Source organism: Peromyscus eremicus, chromosome 8a (assembly GCF_949786415.1).
Source record: "Peromyscus eremicus chromosome 8a, PerEre_H2_v1, whole genome shotgun sequence".
NCBI classification, from domain to species: Eukaryota; Metazoa; Chordata; class Mammalia; order Rodentia; family Cricetidae; genus Peromyscus; species Peromyscus eremicus.
The window spans coordinates 95,140,973-95,162,653 of record NC_081423.1 but is presented as its reverse complement, the minus strand read 5'-3'; the positions used below and the strand labels follow the sequence as shown (position 1 = coordinate 95,162,653).

The 21,681-nt window shown below is 49.9% G+C and overlaps 1 protein-coding gene across 3 annotated transcripts in view; it reads left to right on the top strand.

The window, feature by feature from the left end:
* Nucleotides 1-21,362, top strand: part of Slc39a11 (solute carrier family 39 member 11) — a 440,696-nt gene extending 419,334 nt beyond the window's left edge. For all 3 annotated transcript variants that reach the window (XM_059272057.1, XM_059272059.1, XM_059272058.1), the window contains exons 8-10: nt 15,330-15,428; nt 17,928-18,086; nt 19,756-21,362. In XM_059272057.1, the coding sequence (XP_059128040.1) occupies nt 15,330-15,428; nt 17,928-18,086; nt 19,756-19,834 (337 nt within the window). In that variant the 3' untranslated portion in view covers nt 19,835-21,362. The remainder of the gene's footprint in view (nt 1-15,329; nt 15,429-17,927; nt 18,087-19,755) is intronic.
* The last annotated feature ends 319 nt before the right edge of the window (nt 21,363-21,681 follow it).

Here is a 21,681-nt window from a genome sequence, read left to right as displayed (position 1 = left end):
TGCCGGAGACCAACTAGAGGATATGTGGCCAGAGTTCAGCATCAGGGCTGGGATGGGGATGGGGGGCTCAGAGGCAGTGTTGGTGTTCCTGCATGTCTGCATGGTCCAGATGCCTCTGCAGTCAGCACCATGAATTTATAGAAAAGGTGGCTTTGATAAAGGTGGTTGCTCCGTCTGTGTCTTGGTCTCCTCAGCATGTGCAAAGCCGCAGATGCCCACCCCTGGTTCATATTCTCTCCCACCCACTCCACTGGCATGGACTTCCCAGGCTAGTTATCACCCAAGGAGACACCTGCATCCTGCATTCGCTCTTGGTGGCCCTCCTAGGAAGCCCAACAAACACAGTCATTTTCCAGTGACAAAGCCCTGAGGTCCTGGGTCCTTAGACGTCAAGCCCCGAAATACACAACACGAGGAAGGGGGTGTTTCACTGCTGTTGACTTCCTCTGAAGCCTCCTCTTGTCTCGTTTCTTCCTGTACTCAGCACAGTGGGTCTTGGTCCTGTGCTCATCATTCCTTGGACTTCAACTGGACACATGCTGAAGTTTCTAATCTCCTGAAGTCGTACTAGCAGGTGGGGACCAAGATTTCAACACATGAGCCTGTGGGAGACAGTTCATATTCAAACCATAATACCACCCACCACTGTTAGGTTTTCTTCTCACTTTGAAACTCCTTCTCCTCTAGCCCCCCACATGCTTAGCTATGCCCCCCCAAAATATGCAAGAGGCTCAGAGCTCTAAGGCAGTGTTGGAGAATGAGGGTTCTCCAACCCTGATGAATAAAGATGACCAGACATCTTGACCCCAGGGTCTCCCTCCACCCTCCTCCCCTCTCTAAGTAAGCATCCCCTGTTATCCACAGGATACTGACTTGAGGGTTCTCAGTTAGCACTTCAGGACACTCCAGGATGTCCTCACCATCAAGCTCCTGACATCCCGGGTTACGAAGGCACTAACAGGAAGCGTCCCGCACACCTCTCCCTGCTCCATGTCCTCTATATCTTCATTCCGTATCCTGAAACTTAGTTCATTTGCAGAGGCATTATCATTCCTGTTTGTTTGCAGGGCCCAGGCTGGTCAAATGAAGAGACTGCCAGGGCAGTGTTCCCTCCCCAGAAAGGAGGGAAGAGCTCAGACTAAGAGCCTAATTGCATGGGAATAGCCAGAGATTTCTCCGTGCGCCCCCCCCCCCCCCCCCGAGCTCAGTTCTCTGTGCATTGTGCCCGAAGTAGTTCAGTTGCCCCATCTAAAGGGACTGGAGGTGGAGCAGGTGGTTATGGCTTTGAACTCAGGCCACATACCCTAAGGGTAAGTGAAGGTACGATTTGGTCTAAATAAAGGGACAGGAGGAGGGGACAAACAGCCTTTCAGTTAAGTTTTGCATTGGCCAGGAGCCAGGGGGAGAGCGGTGTGACAGACAGAGGCTGTAGTGAGAAGCTATTGAGAACGTGTGGACCTCAGACACAGAGCATTCAGCTGCTGAGAGCATGCCCAGAAGACTGCTCTGCAGCTGGAGAAAGAAAAGCGCCTTTGAGCCTCACCCATTCGGCCCTAGCTGCAGTTTCACTGAGGAGCCAAGGGTTTTTTGTTTTATTTTTTATTTTTTTTTTAAAAGTTTCTTCTTGGAACCATTGGTTTATGCTGTCCAGATGTGCACAATGAGATGGTTTTGTGTTGTGGTTTTCCAGATGTGCTCAAACAGGAAAATGAGCTTTGGCAAGTGTGTGAGGGAGTGTAGGGGGGGAGCTGTCTCTGCAGCCCCCGGAATCTCAAGAACCCACAATACCACCCTTGTACAGCAGCCACAAAGCTAAGGACCAGGGAAAGAGCTTCTGGGCTGCCTAGTCCTGCCCTGCCACAGCAAAAGACAGAGACCCAGAGGGCTGTGGCACACTTTACAGACTGATCCCTTATAGCTGGGAGCAGATATTAGCTGTATTAGATTTTGGGACTGTATTCAGACACGTGACTCTTTCATGGATGCATACACCTGGCTCTTTTCCAGGAACTGATATCCCCTCAGTGAGCCAACAGGTGGAGATTCCTAGCTTGTCCTGATGCCAGACTGGGCAAGGGAGGAAGAATCAACACTAATATCAAGAACTGGAGATGTAATACTGTATGTTAGTAGGCAAGAAATGCTATTGGGAAAGATAAAGGCAAAAAGAACCGAGGAAGGAAATTAGACTAGTTTTTTTTAGGTGGGACATCCACTGCTGTTGAACAAAATACCTCACAGCTTGGTACCTTAAGCCAACAGGTATTGCAGATTTGGGGGGCTATTCTAGTTGCTGGGCTAAAACCTTCAAACAAAAAGCAACTTTGAGGATAAAATAATGTTTATTGAGTGTATACAGTCCATCATTGAAGGGAAGTCAAGGCAGGAACTCAAAGCAACTCCTCATAGCCATAGCCAAAAGGAAAGAAAAATAAATGCACACAGGCCAACTTGCTTACTTGCTTTCAGCCAGCTCTCTCCTCTCTTAAACTGTTGCATGTGCTGGCGGTGGTAGTGGTGTCTTGCCAGGGAATGGTGCCGCCCACAATGGACTGGGTCTTCCTACATCAGTTAACAACCCCCCACCCCCACAGGCCAACATGATCGGGATAATTTCTCATTGAGACTCTTCCCAGGTGATTATAGGTTTTGTCAAGTTGACCATTCAAAGTGACCATCACAGGGGACTAGGGGTTTAGGAGTGGTTTTGTTGAGTGGTTCTCTCTCGGGGTCTCTCAAGAGGTCACAGTAAATATGTCAGCCAGGGCCAAAGTGACCAGAAGGCTTGACTGGGACTGGAGCATCTGGTTCCAAGATGGTGCCCTCTCATGACTTTTGGCAAGAGGCCTGACCTCCTCACCACATAGGCTTCTCATATGGCTACTTGAATGTGATTACAACGTGGCACCTGGCTTCCCCCAGAGCCATCAGTCAAGAAGCCAAAATGCCTTCCAAGACCTTGAAAATGTGGAGGAAATGAGCCACACATACCTGAGAAGGAAGGTTCCAGGAAAAAATGCCCTAAAGTGAGAGTGACTAAGCCTTCCTGAGGAAGAGCAAGAGGAGGACAATGAGAGAAGAGCAGCAGGGGAAGAAATCAGAGGCTAACAACAAATGAGTCGTGTCAGGCCAGGGGAGGACTTGGCCTCTGCCTCTGAGTGAAGTAAGAGCCAAGCAAAGTTTTGAGCAAGGGAGCTCCATAGCCCCACACTGTGCATGACCAGGGACTGGAGTTGAGCAGAGCAAGAGCAGTGTGAATATCACAGAAGATGTGATGAGACTCCCAAACAGTAAAGCAATCAAGTTGGAGAAGAGGCTGGATTCTGAGTTGATACGGAAACTGTTCCTCGGAGATGCCCCATCAGCTCCTGTGAGGTGTGATGAGTAACCAAGGCCACACCAAGGTGGATGGTATATCTCCTTCCTGGCAGCTTAACTTCCTACTTGTTCTCTGCTTCCCGTAGCTCTGGATAAAGCCATGAGTTCTGAAAGGGAGAGACTCCAACATGGATCCCTCAGTGCCCTGACCCATGCTCTGTGAGAATAGACTCACCACTTACTTACCTTTGAGGGGTCTTTGTTGTTATGTCTACAAAATGTAAAATGTTCTTCAGTCCCTGTAGGATGTGCTGTCGGAAGCTAGGATGGTGATTCCTCTGGATCGAGGGAGTGGTGAGCAGGGAGCATGGGGCTACCAATGTTCTGCTTCCTGATCCTCCTGAGGGCCACATGAGTTTGCCAGTTTATGAAAACTCATCCAGCAGAATGCTCATCACGTGTTCTGTGCACCTATAGTGAGCTATGACAAACCATCGTGTGTGTGTGTGTGTGTGTGTGTGTGTGTGTGTGTGTGTGTGTGTGTGTATTGTGGTGCTGTGGGTTGAACCAGGGCCTTATCTTTCAAAATTATTGGGAAGTGATTCTTTCTTCCTAAATATGGGTCCCACCCGAGAACTAAAATTCTGCCTGCAAATTAAAACCAGACATCACCATTGTCTGAGTAGATTAACAGGCATTGCTCAGTTTTGCCTGTGTGTGTGTGTGTGTGTGTGTGTGTGTGTGTGTGTGTGTGTGTGTGTGTGTAAATGAGACTATTGCAAATAGCATTTAGTATTTTTTGCCTTGTTTCTTTCACTCACAATTGGGAGGCTCGGGCCTCCCACGGATGGAAGCAGATCTCTCACTCCCGTTGCTATGTATTTTCCCGTTGTTTGAATGGGACTCAGTGTATTTGCTCACCTGCTGTGGATGGGCATCTGCACGGTGTCCAGGTGGGGGCTAATGCAGCTAGCAGTGCGGGGGCTGAGGGTATTCTTGGTCTTCATCTCACAATGAGCACCCGGCTCCCAGGCACAAGAACTCTGCCGGTTGAGGCAGCCTTCCATCCAGACTATGCACAGGGTTAGCTTTATTGGCTGGTAGTCTCAGCAGGTCAAAGTCTCTAGGGCCTGATTCTGGGACTCACAGATCCCATGCATACCTGCTCTTCTGCACGTCTACAAGGAGGGGTGTGTAGGGACGACCTGAACCACCCTCAGCCACCACCCTGCCTTGTGGCCTGGCCACCTGGAGCTCTTTCTTCCCTGCCGGCTTTGGGGAAGGCAGCAGACTTTAGCAGAATGGATGGGTCATCTGAGTCTGAGCCAGACAGGCTCTCAGAATGGCAGGAGAAGGGTGGGGGAAGATCCCTTGCGTGCTAAGCCAGCTCTGCTGAGCGGGTAGGGACCGGCAGCCCTGCAGGGAGCACCCAGCCCCTTCCCACCTGCAGGCTCATCAAACACCTTGACAGGCTGCCCGAGTGGGAAGCCGGTGATGTCATCACCAGGCCTGAACAATCAGGCCTTTTAGGGCAGGACGATAACAATCAAAACAGTATGTAAGGGCCTGCCACGCAAGAATACACACGCTCGTTGCCCCTGGGAGGCTCTCAAAGCTGGGGTGAAGCGGGGCTTGTCACAAATGCGCCTTTCTCTTTTCCTCACCAGCAGGCCAGGGAACATAGCCTGGAGGTCAAGGCTGTGAGTCGCTTAGGTCCTCACCTGTCAGTTCGTAGAGACTCCTCACGTCTCTCCACCACATGCCCCAAGAAACCTCACCACCAAGCCCAGAACTGAACCTCAGGCTGGACAACCCTCCATGTTTGTGGGCCCCATTGCACAAGTCCAGGGGGTGCCATGTATAAGACACTTCTTCCAGACCGGAGCCATGGTGATGGTGGAGAGTGGCCAGTGTCGCAGGACTGAGGAAAGGAGGTGATTCTCACACATTGTCCTTACAAATCCAGCCCCAGGAATTGGCTCACCGCAGTGAAGTTCTCCAGAGCCTTCAGCTGTGCTGAGCTTCACTCTTCCCAAATAAGATGTCTAAGGGCCGGGGGATAGTTAGCTGGTAAGAACGCTTTGCAAACATTAGGACCTAATGCTATGCAAAACATTGATCCCCAGAACCCATGCTAAAACAGTGACAGCAACAACAAAACCACAGATGTAGCAATGAGCACCTGGGAACATGGAGTCTACAGGATCCTGAGGCTCAATAGCTAGCCAGTCTAACCAAATTGGTGAGCTCTGGGTTCAGCGAGAGGCCTTGTCTTAAAAAATAACGTGGAGAGGGCTGAGGAAATAGGATTCAGTGAGTAAAAGCACCTGCTACAGAAGTCTGAGGACACGAAAGCTGGATGGGATGGTGGGTCTGTAATCCAGCACTTCTGCCCAGATGAGAGGTGGGAACAGGAAGATGCCCTGGAAGCCCCTGGGCCAGCCATCCTGCGATGCACTGTGTATCAGCAAACAGTGAGACCCTGACTCCAAAACAAGGTGGAAGGTAAGGGCTGGCACCTGAGGTTGCCCTCTGACCTCCACACACATGCTCTGGCATATGTGCCCCCCTCACACACACAAACACGTATATACCACGCAACACATATTCAAAACGAAATATTTTTTACCATATAAGATAGTGATCAAGGAAAACAAGTGATATTAACCTCTGACCTTCACATTCACATGCACAGAAATGCACATGTCCCCCCCACGTACACACACTCAAGTGCACACACACACACACACATACAGAGTTTCTTGCTTCTAAAAAGAAATGGAAGAACATAACAAAACATTTTTCAATGGGATGCCTGGGATTGTGGTGTTTCCATGCATACTCTCATTCACCATCACACACATATACACTGACCTATGTACATTATTTTTATATATATATATATGTACATATAACACATACATATATATGTAACACATGTGTACACATACACACACAGTTCTTTTCTTCTAAAAAGAAGCCAAAAAGAATGAAGGGCAATCCAAAACATTCCCCACGCTGCTCTTCCAGGATGGAGCAGAACCTCATCCCATTAGCTGAGTAGATGGAAGACAGTTCCTGCTTCCCTGTTGGGGATTGGAGTCAGGTCACTACTCTTTCTGTGATGGACTGATGCGTCTGCAAGAAGTTAACAAGACCCAAAGTCTATGCCGAAGCCTAGTAACCCCGAGGACCAGTCACCCCACTTCTACATACGTATCTGCTCCCCACCTGTGGAATGGGAATAATCATAGAGACAGTTGAGAGGCTACTGAGGGGTATAACATGCTGCTACGTGTAAAATGCTTCCAACCGCACCCGGCATGTAGCCACACTACATACAGGAGAGATTGTCATCTCTCTCTCTTTTTTTCTTTCTAGCCAGAGGACCTCAGGCTTGGTCTAATGGGTGTGGTAATCAAAGACAGGCACTGGTTTCAGCCACAAGTTGTTGCCATGGGTTGCCCAGGACTCCGCGGATCTCCTGGCGCATGGCTCTGTGCTGACTCAGTGGAGGCTTCGCCAGTGTAAGGCCTGAGATGGCCTGAAGCAAAATGTCTGAGTGTAGTGGTCAATAAATGGATTTCAAGGAATGCTCACCACCACCAACCCCAAAATCCCCCACCTCCTGAGCAAGTCACTCAGCACAAGGACCTGCCTCCCAGAAATGGGGCAGGGACCACTTAGGTGCAAACCCTTGCCTTTGACCTTGCAAGAGCCACGGCTTGGGTTGGGCTGCTTAGCACTTGGGTTTTCCTTTAAAAAGCCAGTGGAGTGTGGTAGGACTCACGGAGGGCAGGTGTCCAGGAGAGCTGGGTTGTGAAGCTCTTCACCACTGGTAGTATTGTTGGGGAACTGGCTTTCTCTTGGTGGAAGGGGAAGACTTGAGTCACCTTCTTCCTGGATGAAGCTCCCCCCCACTCACCTCCCCCTTAGTATTAGAGTTTCTTTCTTCAAAGTCCATCTTGAGTATCACTTTGTCCATGAAGTTTCTGGATCCATGCCCTGTGTTACTTCCCTCCTGACCACTGACAAGCTTCTGGGCTGTGTAGCCGTTGTTTGCCAATGGACTCTTTTGCTCCCAAGTTCCACTGGAAGTTTCTAAAGGTGGGTTGCTCCCTGGTACCTGCCTTCCTATATGGCATCAGCACTTTCACATGGCTTAGGCTTAGTGGCCTACTCCTGAGTCACTCAGGAGGAGAGCCCCACCTGGCCATTGCTAGGATTAGAGGGCATGGGAGGTCCTAGCACTGACTGGAAGGTTGTACAGACCATACATATCTCAATGTTTGTAAGTGAGCCCAGCCCCTTCCCCACCTCCATCCCACTGTGATATCCATGGCCAAAGGACCCTGAGTGCCCAGCTTGGTACTATCTCTCATGGAAGCCTTGGGCAGTGTTGACAGTAGCTAGCGTGGAAGGAGGACCTACCCTGGCCTCCAGCCTGAGACCTTAAAATGATTATCTCCTATCCACTCAAGGACCCTGTAAAGGAAGTTTTCCACCATTTTACACATAAAGTAGTGGCTGGTGCTGGGTCACAGTGTCTCTGGGACTCTGAATTAATTAGTTTTCTCATTACTGTGGCAAAATGTCTAATGAAAGTGGCTTAAGAGAACACAGGCTTATTTGGGCTCCCAGTTTGAGAGGAGACAGGCCATCCCAGCCGGGAAGACATGGCCGCAGGAGCTTGAGGTAGCTGGTCACATTGTATCCATAGTCAGGAAGCAGAGAGCTATGAATGCTGGCACTCCGCTCATTTTCTCCTTTTTATTCAGTCCAGAACCCCAGCCCACGGGATAATGCTTCCCACGTCAGTCAACCCAGTCTACGGACTCCCAAACAGATATGTTCGGAGAACTGCATCCTGGGTGACCCTGTCAATCTGGTCGTCAACTGGCACAGGCTCTCACCCATGTGCATTGGACTCCTTAGGTCACGTGACCTCCAAAGGCCCTGAACTTGCCCATATCTGTTTTCTACCCTGGTGGTAAAGGCATCAAACAAGGCCCCCTCCGGGGCCCCTTACAACCCGAGTTCTCTGATTTGTAGCTATGAGATGTGAGGCTAGCATTAGGAAGACAGAGAGAGTAGAAGGGCAGCCATTGGGAGGTTGCGGGAGGAGAGCCAGGCTTCTGGCTGTCCCTAGGTTTTTAAGGAAAAGACCAAACAATGGCCAGCCGCTTGGGATGAATGGCCTGTGATGAAAAGGGAATGGAGGCTGTTGTTTGTCTGGCAGCCTGGAAGGACCCAGGCCACTGCCTCTGCACCTCTACCAGGTTGCAGAGCAAAGGATGACAGAGACAAGAAAAGATACCCCCATGCAGGGGGAGGGTTTTTTCTGCTATTGGATCCAGACTGAAGAGGCCCAGTCTGTGAATGGGCACCCTGGGGGTTGCCTGCACCTCCTTGGCACCTTGCATGGGCCTGGCTGTGTCTGCTGAGAGTCAATATTTGTGAGTGAGCCCAGCCCCTTACCTACCCCCACCCACTCTTCCCACCTCTGGGGGTTTTCAGCAGCCTCCTGGCCCTAAGCAGCCTGGATTGTTCCTTTGGATGCCTGCCCAGCCTTGGAGCATAGGATCCATCACCTCTGCCACTGCCGCTTCTGAAGTCCCTGCAGCAGTCCCTGGCTAGCCTGAAAGTGTCGCTCAGCTGGGTGGAGACAGGAGCCTACAAGAACTGCTCTGACATCCCCAGGCTGGTGGAAGTTTTAGGGAGCTGGTTGTGTCGTGGGGGGTAGCCTGGGCTGGCCTCAAACTTGTTATGGAGCTGAGAATGACCTTGCACTTCTGAGCCCCCTGCCTAAGTGCTAGGATTATGGACATTTATTCACCAGACTTATTTGGTGCTAGGGATCAAACCCAGGGCCTTCTGCATGCTGGGTCCCAACTGAGCTACATCCTCAGCCTTTTCTTTTTTAAGTATCTGTTCCCCTTCCAAGGTAAAAGTCCTCTCCTGGGATTTGTCTCTGTTACCTACCCTTCCAGGGTAACCAGCTCACCCCAGAGTGTCCTGGGGCAGTCTGGAGTTTGGTACTGCCAAGTCCTTCATCCCTGAGAACCCCTCAGCTCTGGAGTATCCAGATTCCCACTAGGAAAGTTGTGAGTGCTCAGGAAATTCTGATGCCTGGGCATTGACAACACACACTGGCCAGTGCCTATGGTTCCATTAGCCCCACTGCTCACCTCCACCCCCAGGCCAAGGAGTAGACTATGCTGTTGTCTTCTTGTTTACCTTTTTTGTTGTTGTTGTTCCAAGACTGTAGCTGTACTTGTACATTCTCTCTCTCTCTCTCTCTCTCTCTCTCTCTCTCTCTCTCTCTCTCTCCCTCTCTCCATTCCCCCTCCCCCTCTCCTGCCCCTGTCCAAATATAATGTGAAATGAATTTTAAAACAAGCCTAATTTTTAAACTCTCCCAAGGCTGGGTTGCAAGTAGCCATTTCTCTGGGTCTGGTCCATCCCAGTAAATCCTGACTCCCCAGGAAAAGGAAAGCAGAAGTTTGGGCACTGAAGCCAAAGCCAACTCCTCTGAGAGAGCCCTCCCACACAGAGCCTTGGCTCACCTTTCCCAGCAGCAGCGGCCTCCTTGGGGCTGCTCCTGACCCTGCGGTTGGAGCCTGGCTCCCTGGGAGCCACTTACCTGCCCTGGCCTCCAGTGATACCCTATCCTGTAAGCCTTTTCCTGGCCCTCTGGCAAGGTCCCCTCTCTCATACCGCCCAGCCAGACCCTGGTGACCGCTCACTAGGAGGCATGGCTGCTCAGGGAAGGGACACTGCTGTCCCCATTTTCATGTGGCTAGTAATTGAGTCTTGGTTTTTGGAGAGCAGGAGAAAGAAAACCCAGCAACAGCAACTTTGCTGGGCTCTGAAGGGTGTGGTGACAGGGTTAGAGGTTTGTGTGCCGTCCCGTCCGATGCTCCGCCCCCTTTCGTCCGCCGTGCCCCGCCCCCTTTTGAGGACTGCTTGCAATTTTGTACTAGGTACTGGAAAGGAAACCTCTTGTCTCGGCTTTCCCTTCCCCAAGCTGCAGTGTAGGAGGTCAGCCAGGCCTGCCGGCCCAGGAATGCGGTTGTAGAGTGCTTGGTTAGGTCAGAGATTGTGGATGACTGTTCCGTGGGACTGGGGTGGGGGCCTCCTCTAAGCCATCAGCTCTGTATTAGGCACATTTTCCTCCTCACATTCTCCCATCCCTGCTAGCACGTCTAGGAGTAGGCTCAGAGTTTGTCCCCTGAAGACCCTCCCGCCATCCCCTCAGGTGTTCATTAATTAGCCCCCTGCTTCTGGTAGCTCAGGAATCCCCACTGTGGCCACAGCTGCTTTGTTGGTCCTGCCCTTGTTCCCCGGAATCCCCTCCAGGGCCTCCTACGTCAGAGTCCATGTAGAATGGACACCCAGTCTGCAGAGTCCCCGTGCACTCACAGCAGCCCCTGGTGCCCATGGCTCCCAGTCTGTGTTGGGAATCAGAGCAGAGGAAAACAGACTCTGCAATGGAGGTGGGCTCGACCACGACCTCCGTCTTTACACCTGCTGCTGATGTTGATCCACAGCCACAGCGTTTTCTTCCGACTTTGCAGGCACAGGTCCCATACCTTGTCAGAGTCTGCAGAGTGTCCCAGGCCTCTGGTAACGCTCCCTGGTGCCTGGAATGGAGAACTGGTTCTGAGGAGCTGGAGACTCAGCTCACATCCCAGGGCTGATGCCGGTGATGAAGAAGAGACCCCTTCCCTGCCCATCTGGCATCTGCTGTGCTTTGGATATGGAGTGTCTCCTAAAGACTCATGCACTGAAGGCTTTGCCCCCAGCTGATCAACCCAGTCATTGACATGTGATCAGACTGTAATGGCGCTGACCTCGTTTTTTACATTATTGATGGATTCATGATTCAATGGCATTTGGGCGAGCTGATGGACACTCACAGGGGTGGGACCTAGTTAGAATTGATCACTAGAGACATGTCCTTGGATATTGTCTCTTGTCCCAGGACCTTCCTCTGTGTCTCTCTACTTCCTTGATGTCATGTGAACAGCTCTACCATGTGCTCCCTGCCATGATACTCTGTCTCACTGTGATTCAGACACGATGGAGTCATGTGACCACAGACTAAACTTTCTGAAACTGTGAGCTTAAGCAAATCCTTCCTTCCTTCATGTGTTAGAGAAATGAGAAATAAACATGATGTACAGCTGGGAATGGGAACACAGCTGGCCTTGTGTATGTGAATGCATGCACTTAGATAAAGGAGAGCTGAATTTAGAAGGTTGTGTAGGAAGAGGGAAGGCAGAGAGGCTGTAGTCTGAGTCCACAACATGGTCTCAGGAGCCCAGGAATGTTCAGAATAGACTTCCTGATCACACGGCAAAGCAGTACCCTGCAGAGAAAGACCTGGCAGGATCTTGGGGTGTGACTAGAAACCGTGTGCCAGGGCTAGGGCAGGGCATCGACAATGAGTCTTGCCAGAGATGGAAGAATGGGGTTTCTGTCCTGCTTATCAGGGCTCAGCTCCGGGGCAGGATGTGGAGGAGTCTTCCCAGCCTGACTAGTGGATGGCAGGACTTTGGATAGGAAGCGTCACCTTGGACGTGCTAGTGACACTGGGTTGGTGGCTCCATGTTCATTCCTAGGATAGGTCATGCTCCTGCATGGGTATATAGAAGGGTAGATACTAACAGTGGACTACAAGCTAGCCTCCAAGCTCTGCCTCTGCATCAGAGAAGAGACATAGGACCTAGTTTGACCCTAGGCCAGTTGTTCTCAACATGTGGGTTGTGACCCCACAGGGGGGTCACATATCAGATATTTATATTACAGTTCATAACAGAAGCAAAAATATGTAATGAAGTAGCAAGGAAATAATTTTTTTGTTGTTTGTTTGTTTTTGTTTTTTGAGACAAGGTTTGTCCGTGTTGTTTTGGTGCCTGTCCTGGATCTCACTCTGTAGACCAGGCTGGCCTCAAACTCACAGAGATCCACTTGGCTCTGCCTCCTGAGTGCTGGGATTAAAGGCGTGTGCCACTGCCGCCCGGCTGCAAGGAAATAATTTTATGGTTGGGGGTCACCACAACATGAGGAACTGTATTAAAGGGTTGCAGCATTTGGAAGGTTGAGAACCACTGCCCTAGGTTGATCTTTTTGGGAAAAAATCCTTGGCATTGGGGTCTGTGAAAGGCCAAGAAAACTGGTCCTATTTGACCATGATTTAGGGAGAGGCAAGGAGCCACTGAATGGTGTTGAGTGTAAAGGGTGCTTCCAACGGCTATGGAGAAGACAGTATGGGGAATGCTAGAACATTGGCAGGAACTTGTTCTTAAGGTTTGTTTCTTCCACAGAAATGTATGCTCAGTGTTCCCCACTCCTGGATAGGAGCTCAGGGTCTTCTTGGACATAAAACTGGTAGAAGAAGCTTCTAGAACAAACTGTAGTTGGGTCCTCTATCTTGATCAGAAATCAACAAAACTTCTATATAACTTTCTTTCCTATTTCTGAGATAACCATGACCAAGGCAACTTATCAAAGGAAGTGTTCAGTTAAGCTTCTGGTTTCAGAGGGTCAGAGTCCGTGATGGCCGAGTAAAGGAACAGCTGAGAACTCAGACCTCAAACCGAAAGCAGGAGGCAGAGAGCACACTGGGAATGGCACTAATCTTTGAAGCCTTAAAACCTGCCCCCAGTGACACCTCCAAGAAGACCACACCTCCTAATCCTTCCCAAATAGTTCTTCCAAATGGGGACCGAGTATTCAAACATATGAGTTAACTAAAGGGAATACATACTAACTAAATGTTTATAAGTTCAATTCTGGTAGAGTTGGTCTTTGTCTAAGAGACTCCCTGAAATGGTCCCAGAATACAGGGTCATTGAGCCTCCTATGAGATGCACATGTATCTCATGTGGTGATGGTGGGTGAAGGCAAACATGATGAAGATGAAGAGGAGATGAAGCCCCCAAACAAAATGGAGTCATGATATTTAATACTGAGCGTTATCCCTAGTGCTTTTTGCTAGAGTCTAGACTGGAGGGCCCTGGCCAGAGCTGGCCTGGTGGGCTTTCAAGGTAGCAAATTATGTTCTGATCCTGGAACCTGGGCACAAACATGGAGTGGCCCCAGGCTCCAACTGCTGGTCTGTGGCCCTCCCTCGTGTCTGTCCAGAGCTAAGAGGCAAATTCCTACTGGGAGCAAAGTGGACAGACAGGAGTCAATTGACCAGAAAGCCAAGCATGAGGCAACTTTCCCTTTTGCATCTAGGCCACCTCCAATTCCTTCAGGCCACAGGCCAGCATTGCTAGTTGACTGATGCCCTTGAAGCTCTGGAATCAGAAGGGCCCTCCATGGAGGCTGCCCCTAGACCAGTCTAACCAAGGTCAAGTCTTGTCCAGGGAGGTAGTTTCAAATTGCCTTTCTGTTGCCCTCAGACTGGCCCCGTTCCCTCCTGTGGCATCTCTCCTTACTTTGCAAGTTGGCATGAGGGTTCATGTGTGTGCATAGTTATAATCATGTGTGTGCCTCGTTTCCCTGGATCAATTATGGATTGCCCATGTGCCTACCTCATTCCTATTCTCTCTTTGCTGTGATCTAGTCTCTGGCTTCTGCACAGAGCTGCCTCTCATGGACAGGTCCCTAGCATCTGCCTCAGGTGCACAACACAAATCCTAGGCTCTTGCAGAGACAGAGGCCGTCACAGTGAACACCACCCAAGCCCAGAGAAATGCAGCAAGAGTCCGAGGGAAACCTGAGCCTGGAACCACACCAGTGTCACCTTCATTCTGTGTATTTCCTTCCTTGTGCTGGTTCTGATGTCCCTTCTGGATAAAATGAGACACACCCCTCTCTGCACTACAGGAAACAGAAACTCAAGTGCACAGACCATCTCCCTGTGCTAAGAACTTTTCAGGCATTGCTAGGCTGACCTGTGACACATCATTATCCCCATGTTGTACATTAGACACACACATGTAAAAGTCCAGTGATTGACACAGACTTGTATAGCAATCTTGGGCCATCCTGAGTTGGAGCCTGCATGTTCTCTGATGCACTGTGGCATACTGGAGTCAGAATATGACAAGGGACTCAGGACAGGAGGACAGCAAGGAGGAAGATGTCACTCCCTCCTATGATGCCACCTACATGTGGGCCCTCTTTCTTCCTTTACCCACAGATCCTTGCCTGGCAACTGATCACCAAAGGAGGCCTTGACAAGGGCCCCTTTTTTGATGAGTACATGTCTAATAGGATTTCTGTTGCTGTGAAGAGACACCATGACCACAGCAACTCTTATAAAGGAAAAGATTTATTTGGGGCTGGCTTACAGTTTCAGAGGTTTAGTCCATTGTCATCATGGCAGGGAGCATGGTAACATGTAGGCAGGCATAGTGTTGAGAAGGAACTAAGAGTTCTACATCTCGATACACAGGCAACGGGAAGTGAACTGTGGCACTGGACACAGATTGAGCATAGGAGACCGCAGGGCCCACTCAAGACCATAATGACACACTTCCTCCAACAATGTCACACCTCTTAATAGTGCCACTCCCTATGCGGGCCATTTAAAAAAAAACATAGTACATGATTCTAGACAAGACTTTTTACATGTTATTCTAATTTCTTTTCTGTTACTATGATTCAAACACTCTGACCAAGAATAATTTAGGGGAGAAAATGGCTTATTTTGGCTTACAGACTATGCTCCATCACTGAGGGAAGTCAGGTATTACTGAGGGAAGTCAGGAGAGAAATGAATCAGGAACTTGAAGCAGGACCATGGAGGATCTCTGCTTGCTGATTTGCTCGCAGGCTCATCCTTAGCTAGCTTTCTTTTTATAGCCCAGGACTGTCTGCCCAAGGAATAGTGCAGCCCACAGTGGACTGGGCCCTCCTAATCAACTAATAATCAAGACTGTCCCCCAAAGACATTGCCCACAGGCTAGTCTGACCTAAACAATTCCTCTCTAAGATGACTCTAGGACATGTTAAATAGTCAAAGCTAAGTAGGACTTTGCCTTCTTGTTTTGCAGGAATTTGGCCATTGGAATTGGGATCCAGAATTTCCCCGAGGGCCTGGCTGTCAGCCTCCCTCTGCGTGGAGCAGGCTTCTCTACCTGGAGAGCTTTCTGGTGAGTGTACCGGCCCATTGACTCAGAGGAGAGTGGTGTAGGCTGTAAACGACTTGGTGTGAATTCTGTTTTGCAGGCTCAAGCTCATGTTGGAAGCCATTGTGAGGCTTCTGGAAGAACACCACAAATGTGGATGAATGTTGTACACACAGTGGAGACCCCCAAGACATAAGCTCATCTCTTAACCTTTGACCTTTACACAGCCAGTTTGAGTGGCTGTGTCCCTTTTCAAAGGCTTCTGTGGAAAGCAACCCATGGCCATCAGCACTAGCCACTTCCGCCAGCATATGTCTCCTCTAAATGTCACAATCTCCTCAGCTGAGGCTCACCTGGCCACCACCTGGCCCAGCGTGCCATTACGATAGCTCTTCTCATATGTCCTCCACTTGGGACACAGGCCTCCCACATGTCCTTGCTAAACAATCACTGCTCTCCAACATAAGGTCACAGCACTCATGCAGACCGCTAATGGGACAATTTTAAAACACCTTCCATTGTGTAAGGTCCTGTGACTTGCAAGTTTGCACAGGTACTTAAGTGATCGAGTTTCCACCCTCCACAGATCCCTTTCTCCATTGTTAGAGACCCTCAAATAGAGGATTTGGGAGAGAGGGAGGTGGGTGGCCTTAGAGATTTTCATAACCTACCAAAGCCACAGCTGTCATTTCTAATAGTCGAGGCACCAGGGAAAAAGGAGGGAGGAGATGAAGAGATTTGTGGTCAGCACCAAGATCGAGAAGGGAAGCTTTGTTCTCCTTCTCAAACTCCAGTCCGGGCTTGATGTCAACGCTACATTTCCCAGAGACAACAAGGCCATAGGGAGGGGGTGGATAAACCAGAGGGCTGTCTGTCCTGCTTGTCTGTTTGTGTAAACATAAGGAGCCAGGACGCGGTATCTACTCTAAAAGATTCCACAGCAAAAGGAGGGTCTCCTGGTGCCCACTTCTGCCTCTAGCAGAGAGCGGCTGAGATCTCACACACGTTGCCCTCCTTCTGGGGAGGCTGGAGGTGGGCGATGTCTCTCACCCCCATGATACAGTTGGGAAGACTGAAGCTCAGAGGCTGTGCATCTTCCCAAGCACCCACTTTAAGAAAGGGGCCCAACCGTCTGCTTGCTGGTGCTGTACTGCAGCAGGAGGCTTCCGTCTGCAGGGCCCGGCTTACCACTTGTCTTTGCTGTCCTCAGTGCTCACTCATCTGTCCTGCTGTTTTGATCAGAGCTCATCTGTTCTGAAGCAGCGGACACCTCCTCTTCCTAGCTCAAATAAAGGACTTCCTTAAAAGGAGAAGTCTCATCTTAAGCCAAGATGGTGGTTCTGAGGGTGGGGAGTAGAGAACATGTATCAATACACAAATGTCCAGGTCAGCCCATCTCTGACACTGTGACGGACTAAACCCCCGAACATGCCTCCCACAACTGTCCTTGGGATACACTGAGACCATTCCTAATCAGTGTCCTGTCATTCAACATAGGATCAAAGATGAGCAGAGAGGTAGCACGTCCAGCCATACAGTGACTGTTATTCATTCTTAGAAAGATACATTCTACATAGGCTGGGACCGTAGCTCAGTGGAGAGGAGACTTGCTGTAGAAGCATGCAATCAGATTGGAATCCCCAGCACTCCTCTAAAAAGCCAGGTGTGACCACGTGTGCCTGCAACCCCAGTATTGTAGAGATGGGAGGTTCAGGCACAGGAGGATCACTGGGGATGGTGGCTCCCTGCTTAGCTTCGGTGAGAAGCCTGTCTCAAGGGAATAGAACAGAGAGTAATTAAGCAGGCACCCCCCTTCTTCTCTGGCATCCTCACAGGTAGGTGCTTGCATGTGCATGTGCATGTGTGTGCGCACCCCCCCTGCACATAACACACACACCACCACACATAACACACGTGTGCACACACACACACACATGCTCCAAACATGCTACAGCATGCTCCAAACATGCTATATACTACAGCAAGGATACACCTTGAAAACATTATGCTAGGAGAAATCAGCCACCCTCACCCCCCCCCCTCGCAAACCATATATGATTCTATTTGTAGGGAATATCCAGAGGCAGCAAACATATAGAGGGAAAGAGATGGAGAGACTCATGTTGACAGGGACTTGGAGGAGGAAGAAATAGGACATAGCAGCTAGTGGCCATTGGCTCCTTTTTAGGGTGACAAAGATGTTGGAATTGATGGTGATGTTCACTTAACCTTGTAAATATACTAAAAAAAATTGGCTACACAGTAAGTGTTACATGGGATGCAAATTATGTCCCAATCAAATTGTCATTGTCCAAAGACAACATAGGCAACTCAAAGATCCAAAGGAAATAAGGGGTATGAAGCTACATAACTGCTTCCGGGAGAACTGGGCAAGGAAGGGGAAGTGCTTCTTAGAACATGGCCAGACAAGATGCCCACACACACGTCTGTTTTCTAGGGTTGGGTCAGCAGTCTGGGCAAGTGGCACATCTGCATTGGTCAGTGTCTCTGTTCCCTCCGTAGGTATGGACAGCTCAGCGGCATGGTGGAGCCCTTGGCTGGGGTCTTCGGAGCCTTTGCTGTGGTGCTGGCTGAGCCTGTCCTGCCGTATGCACTGGCCTTTGCTGCTGGTGCCATGGTCTACGTGGTCATGGATGACATCATCCCCGAAGCCCAGATCAGGTGGGGAGCTTGCCCAGCTGTCCACCCCTGCCCCAGGCCTAGTCTGAGACACCCCCCTTCACATCTGTCCTCTCTTCCTTTCTCTTTCCTTTCCTTATTCTCCAGATCCCTCTGCCCCTTCCCCCAATTGTTCCTGTCCCTCCTCTGCTTGCTAAAACTGAAATTAAGAGAAGGAAGGTGACATCATCCAGTGGTATAAAGCAGGGACCCCTGGCCCCTTGATGAACTAGACAGCCACCTTTAGCCTTTAGTCTCTCTCTCTCTCTCTCTCTCTCTCTCTCTCTCTCTCTCTCTCTCTCTCTCTCTCTGCTGGAATGAAGAGAGAGGTGGCCAGTTGTCAAGGGGATGGTGGGCAGGGTAGGGGCCTTGCATGGTTTCATTCAGGTGTTTATAACAGAATAATTGCGCAGCTGCTTTATCATGTCAGGTCCGTGTCTTTAAGGATAGTAACCAGGGCTGGGGAGATGGCTCCATCAGCACTGTGCTTGCCATTCAACCTTGAGAACCTGAGTTCAGTCTCCAGAACCCACATAAAAAGCCAGGCATGGTGGGTGTAATCCCTGCCCAGGGGAGGTAGAGACAGGTGGATTCCCGGGGCTGCATGGGTAGGCAGATTAGCCCAATCAGTGAGTCCCAGGCCGGGAGGAGACCCTGTCACAAGCAACAAGTAGACAGTCTCCAGAGGAGTGACTCCCAAGACTGACCTGTGACCTCCACATATATGTGCACACGTGCACCTGTGCCCATATACACATGTGCCTATACCCTCTCCCTATGCACATGGAGAAAACGTAAGAAACAGTCACTAATTTTTAGAAGGGGTGTGTGTGTGTGTGTGTGTGTGTGTGTGTGTGTGTGTGTGTGGTCTGTAGAGGCCAGAAGTCAGATCCCTGGAACTGTAATCACAGGCAATTATGAGCCGACTGCTGTGGATGCTGGGAACTCAATTCTGGTCCTCTACAAGAGAAGCAAGTGCTCTTTACTGGTGAGCTATCTCCCCAGACCTCCTGTACTGGCTGGTTTTGTACGTCAACTTGACACAAGCTAGAGTCATCAGAGAGAAAGGAGCCTCAGTTGAGGAAATGCCTCTGAGATCCAGCTATAAGGCATTTTCTCAATTAGTGATCAGTGGGGGAGGGCCCAGCCCATTGTAGGTGGTACCATCCCTGGGCTGGTGGTCCTGGGTTTTATAAGAAAGCAGGCTGAGTAAGCCACGAGGAGCAAGCCAGTAAGCAGCACTCCTCCATGGCCTCTGCATCAGCTCCTACCTCCAGGATCCTGCCCCTTCAAGTACCTGTCTGACTTCCTTCAGTGATGAATAACAATGGTGAACTGTAAAACCAAATAAACCAGTGTTTCATTGCAGTAACAGAAATCCAAAGTAAGACACCTCCTGATCACTGCTCTGTTATTCAAGCATGAACTGGAGAGCCATGATCAAATGATTTCCCTGTGCTGCAGCAGCCCCAAGAATCACAGGAAATAATGGGACCGGCCTACTGAGGGCATTGCCTGGGGTTAGCACAGAACAGTCGCTTGGCCTGTGATGCCCACTTGTCAGCATTGCCACTGTTAGAATACTATCTGTTGCAGTTGGGTATTGCAGAAGGGGCATCAGCCTGGAGAAGCATCAGTGAAGCCTTACCATCTTCCTCTCCTTCCCTCCTAGTGGCAATGGGAAGCTGGCATCCTGGGCCTCCATCCTGGGATTCGTGGTGATGATGTCCCTGGATGTGGGCCTTGGCTAGCTCTGACAACCTTCGGACCCCAGGAAGGAAAATTCCAGGCTTCTGCAGGACCATGAGCCTCTCTCTTCACATTAAAACCCCGTTCCTTTCTTTCCTCCCCATCTCCTTACAGATCAGCTCTGATTACACTTTGACTTTTCATTTTGCTTTGGAGGGAGAAGCTGGTTTTCTTTGTAATCTCAAGGTGTCATAGAGCTGTAGATTTGTGTCTGGGCCACTGAGTGGGAGGAATCTTTCCTCAGTGGGATTGTCAAAGCCAGCCAGTCCTACTGTCCAACCTCCAGTCTCCCTCACTAGACTCAATTTCAGCTCCTCGGCGTCACCTCCAGAAGTCAGCTCTTGGGACACAAGTCCTGAGCATGTTGGCCTAGGGTCTCAGAGCAGGTGGCCAGAGTCCCTTGTGCTCTTTCATCATGGATCTTCTGTCCACCCAGAATGCCAGGAGAGAAGCATCATGAACACAGAAGGCTGCTCGCCAAGGCTGAGCCAGCTTCAACAGGGTCTGCTTCCTCCAGGGAGGCATGCACGGGACAGCTCCCACATGAAGGGAAGGGGGTCAGCTCGTCTTTCTCTTCTGTCTGGAGGCAAAGATTGGCATTACTGAGGTTAGAGAAATTTGGAAATTAGGGTGACTGTGAACACACAGTGTGCCTGCCCTGTGAAGAGCTGTGTGAGGATGGTTTTGAGCTGAGGCCTCTGCTCTTGGTTAGGTCACAAGAACAGAGCACTTCGTCATGGTTCCTAGATCTCCTTAGCTATTAATCTGGATGTGTTTACAGCCATTATTTTTCTGAGACTTATGAATACTAGCATAGTGCAGGTACTCAACCCCCTTGTTTACTAAGGGAGTTAAATTAGCTCTAGCGAATGAGTGACCTTTGGAGTCTGCTAAGGCACTTTCTCTGCTGGCCACTTGGAAACATAACCCCATCCAGAGCCCCTGAGCTTTGGTAGGCTTTGTTGGAATCTGGCCAAAGGGCTTCGAATGAGAAAGGAAAGGGGGTAGGAAGATGTATTTTTACGTTTCCTTTCTTAGAAAACTTAAAATTCTGAGATGACCCTGAAGAATGACTGGACCTAGACTATATGCTAACCTGTTCCATCATACACGTAGCTCCGCCATCAGCATTCCCAACACATCTGAGGCCTGAGCCCTTCATGGTCAGAGGAGTGTGTGGGACTCAGAGTAGACTCTACCTGGGACCCAGGCATTCAGGTACTGGGTTCTCAGTGTCTGCTCTCTGTGTTCACGTGTTCCATCCCTCCGAGGATGAATATTGTAGTCTGTGAATGTTCAAGATCCCAGAGGTCAACCTCAGCTGGGAATATGGCTGTTCTTCTGAAGCACTGGTGATCAAAATTGACTCCCTCAATTTGATTGGTTGAGGCTAGCTGGGTTGGTGATTGGCACATGTGCATATTTTATCCTTACGTCTTTGTGTGTAGTTCTGTTACTGCAAATCGTCCTTTCTGCTGGATAAGACCTTGTAACTGTGATTAATATCAATAAAGGGAATTTTGTTGTGCATGAGCTGTGTTATATTCGGTCCTCAACACCACTTCTTTCCAGAATGGGAAATGCCCTCTCTCCCACCCAACACCAGCAGGAGTAATTAGATGCTCACAGCAGAATGACTAGTCAGCTTAGAGGTTGCAAAAAACAGCATCCAACTCCAGCTTGCTTAAACAGAGGAGATTATTGGATGGTGTTAAGAAACTTGAAGGATCTAGTGGAGAGCTGGGCTTGGAAATAGGGTGGATTTAAGACAGCTAGATCTGGACTGTAGCCTGATGGCATTCGGAAAAGAGCTCCATGAGATGCCATGGCCCCTGGTGCTGGTGACTAA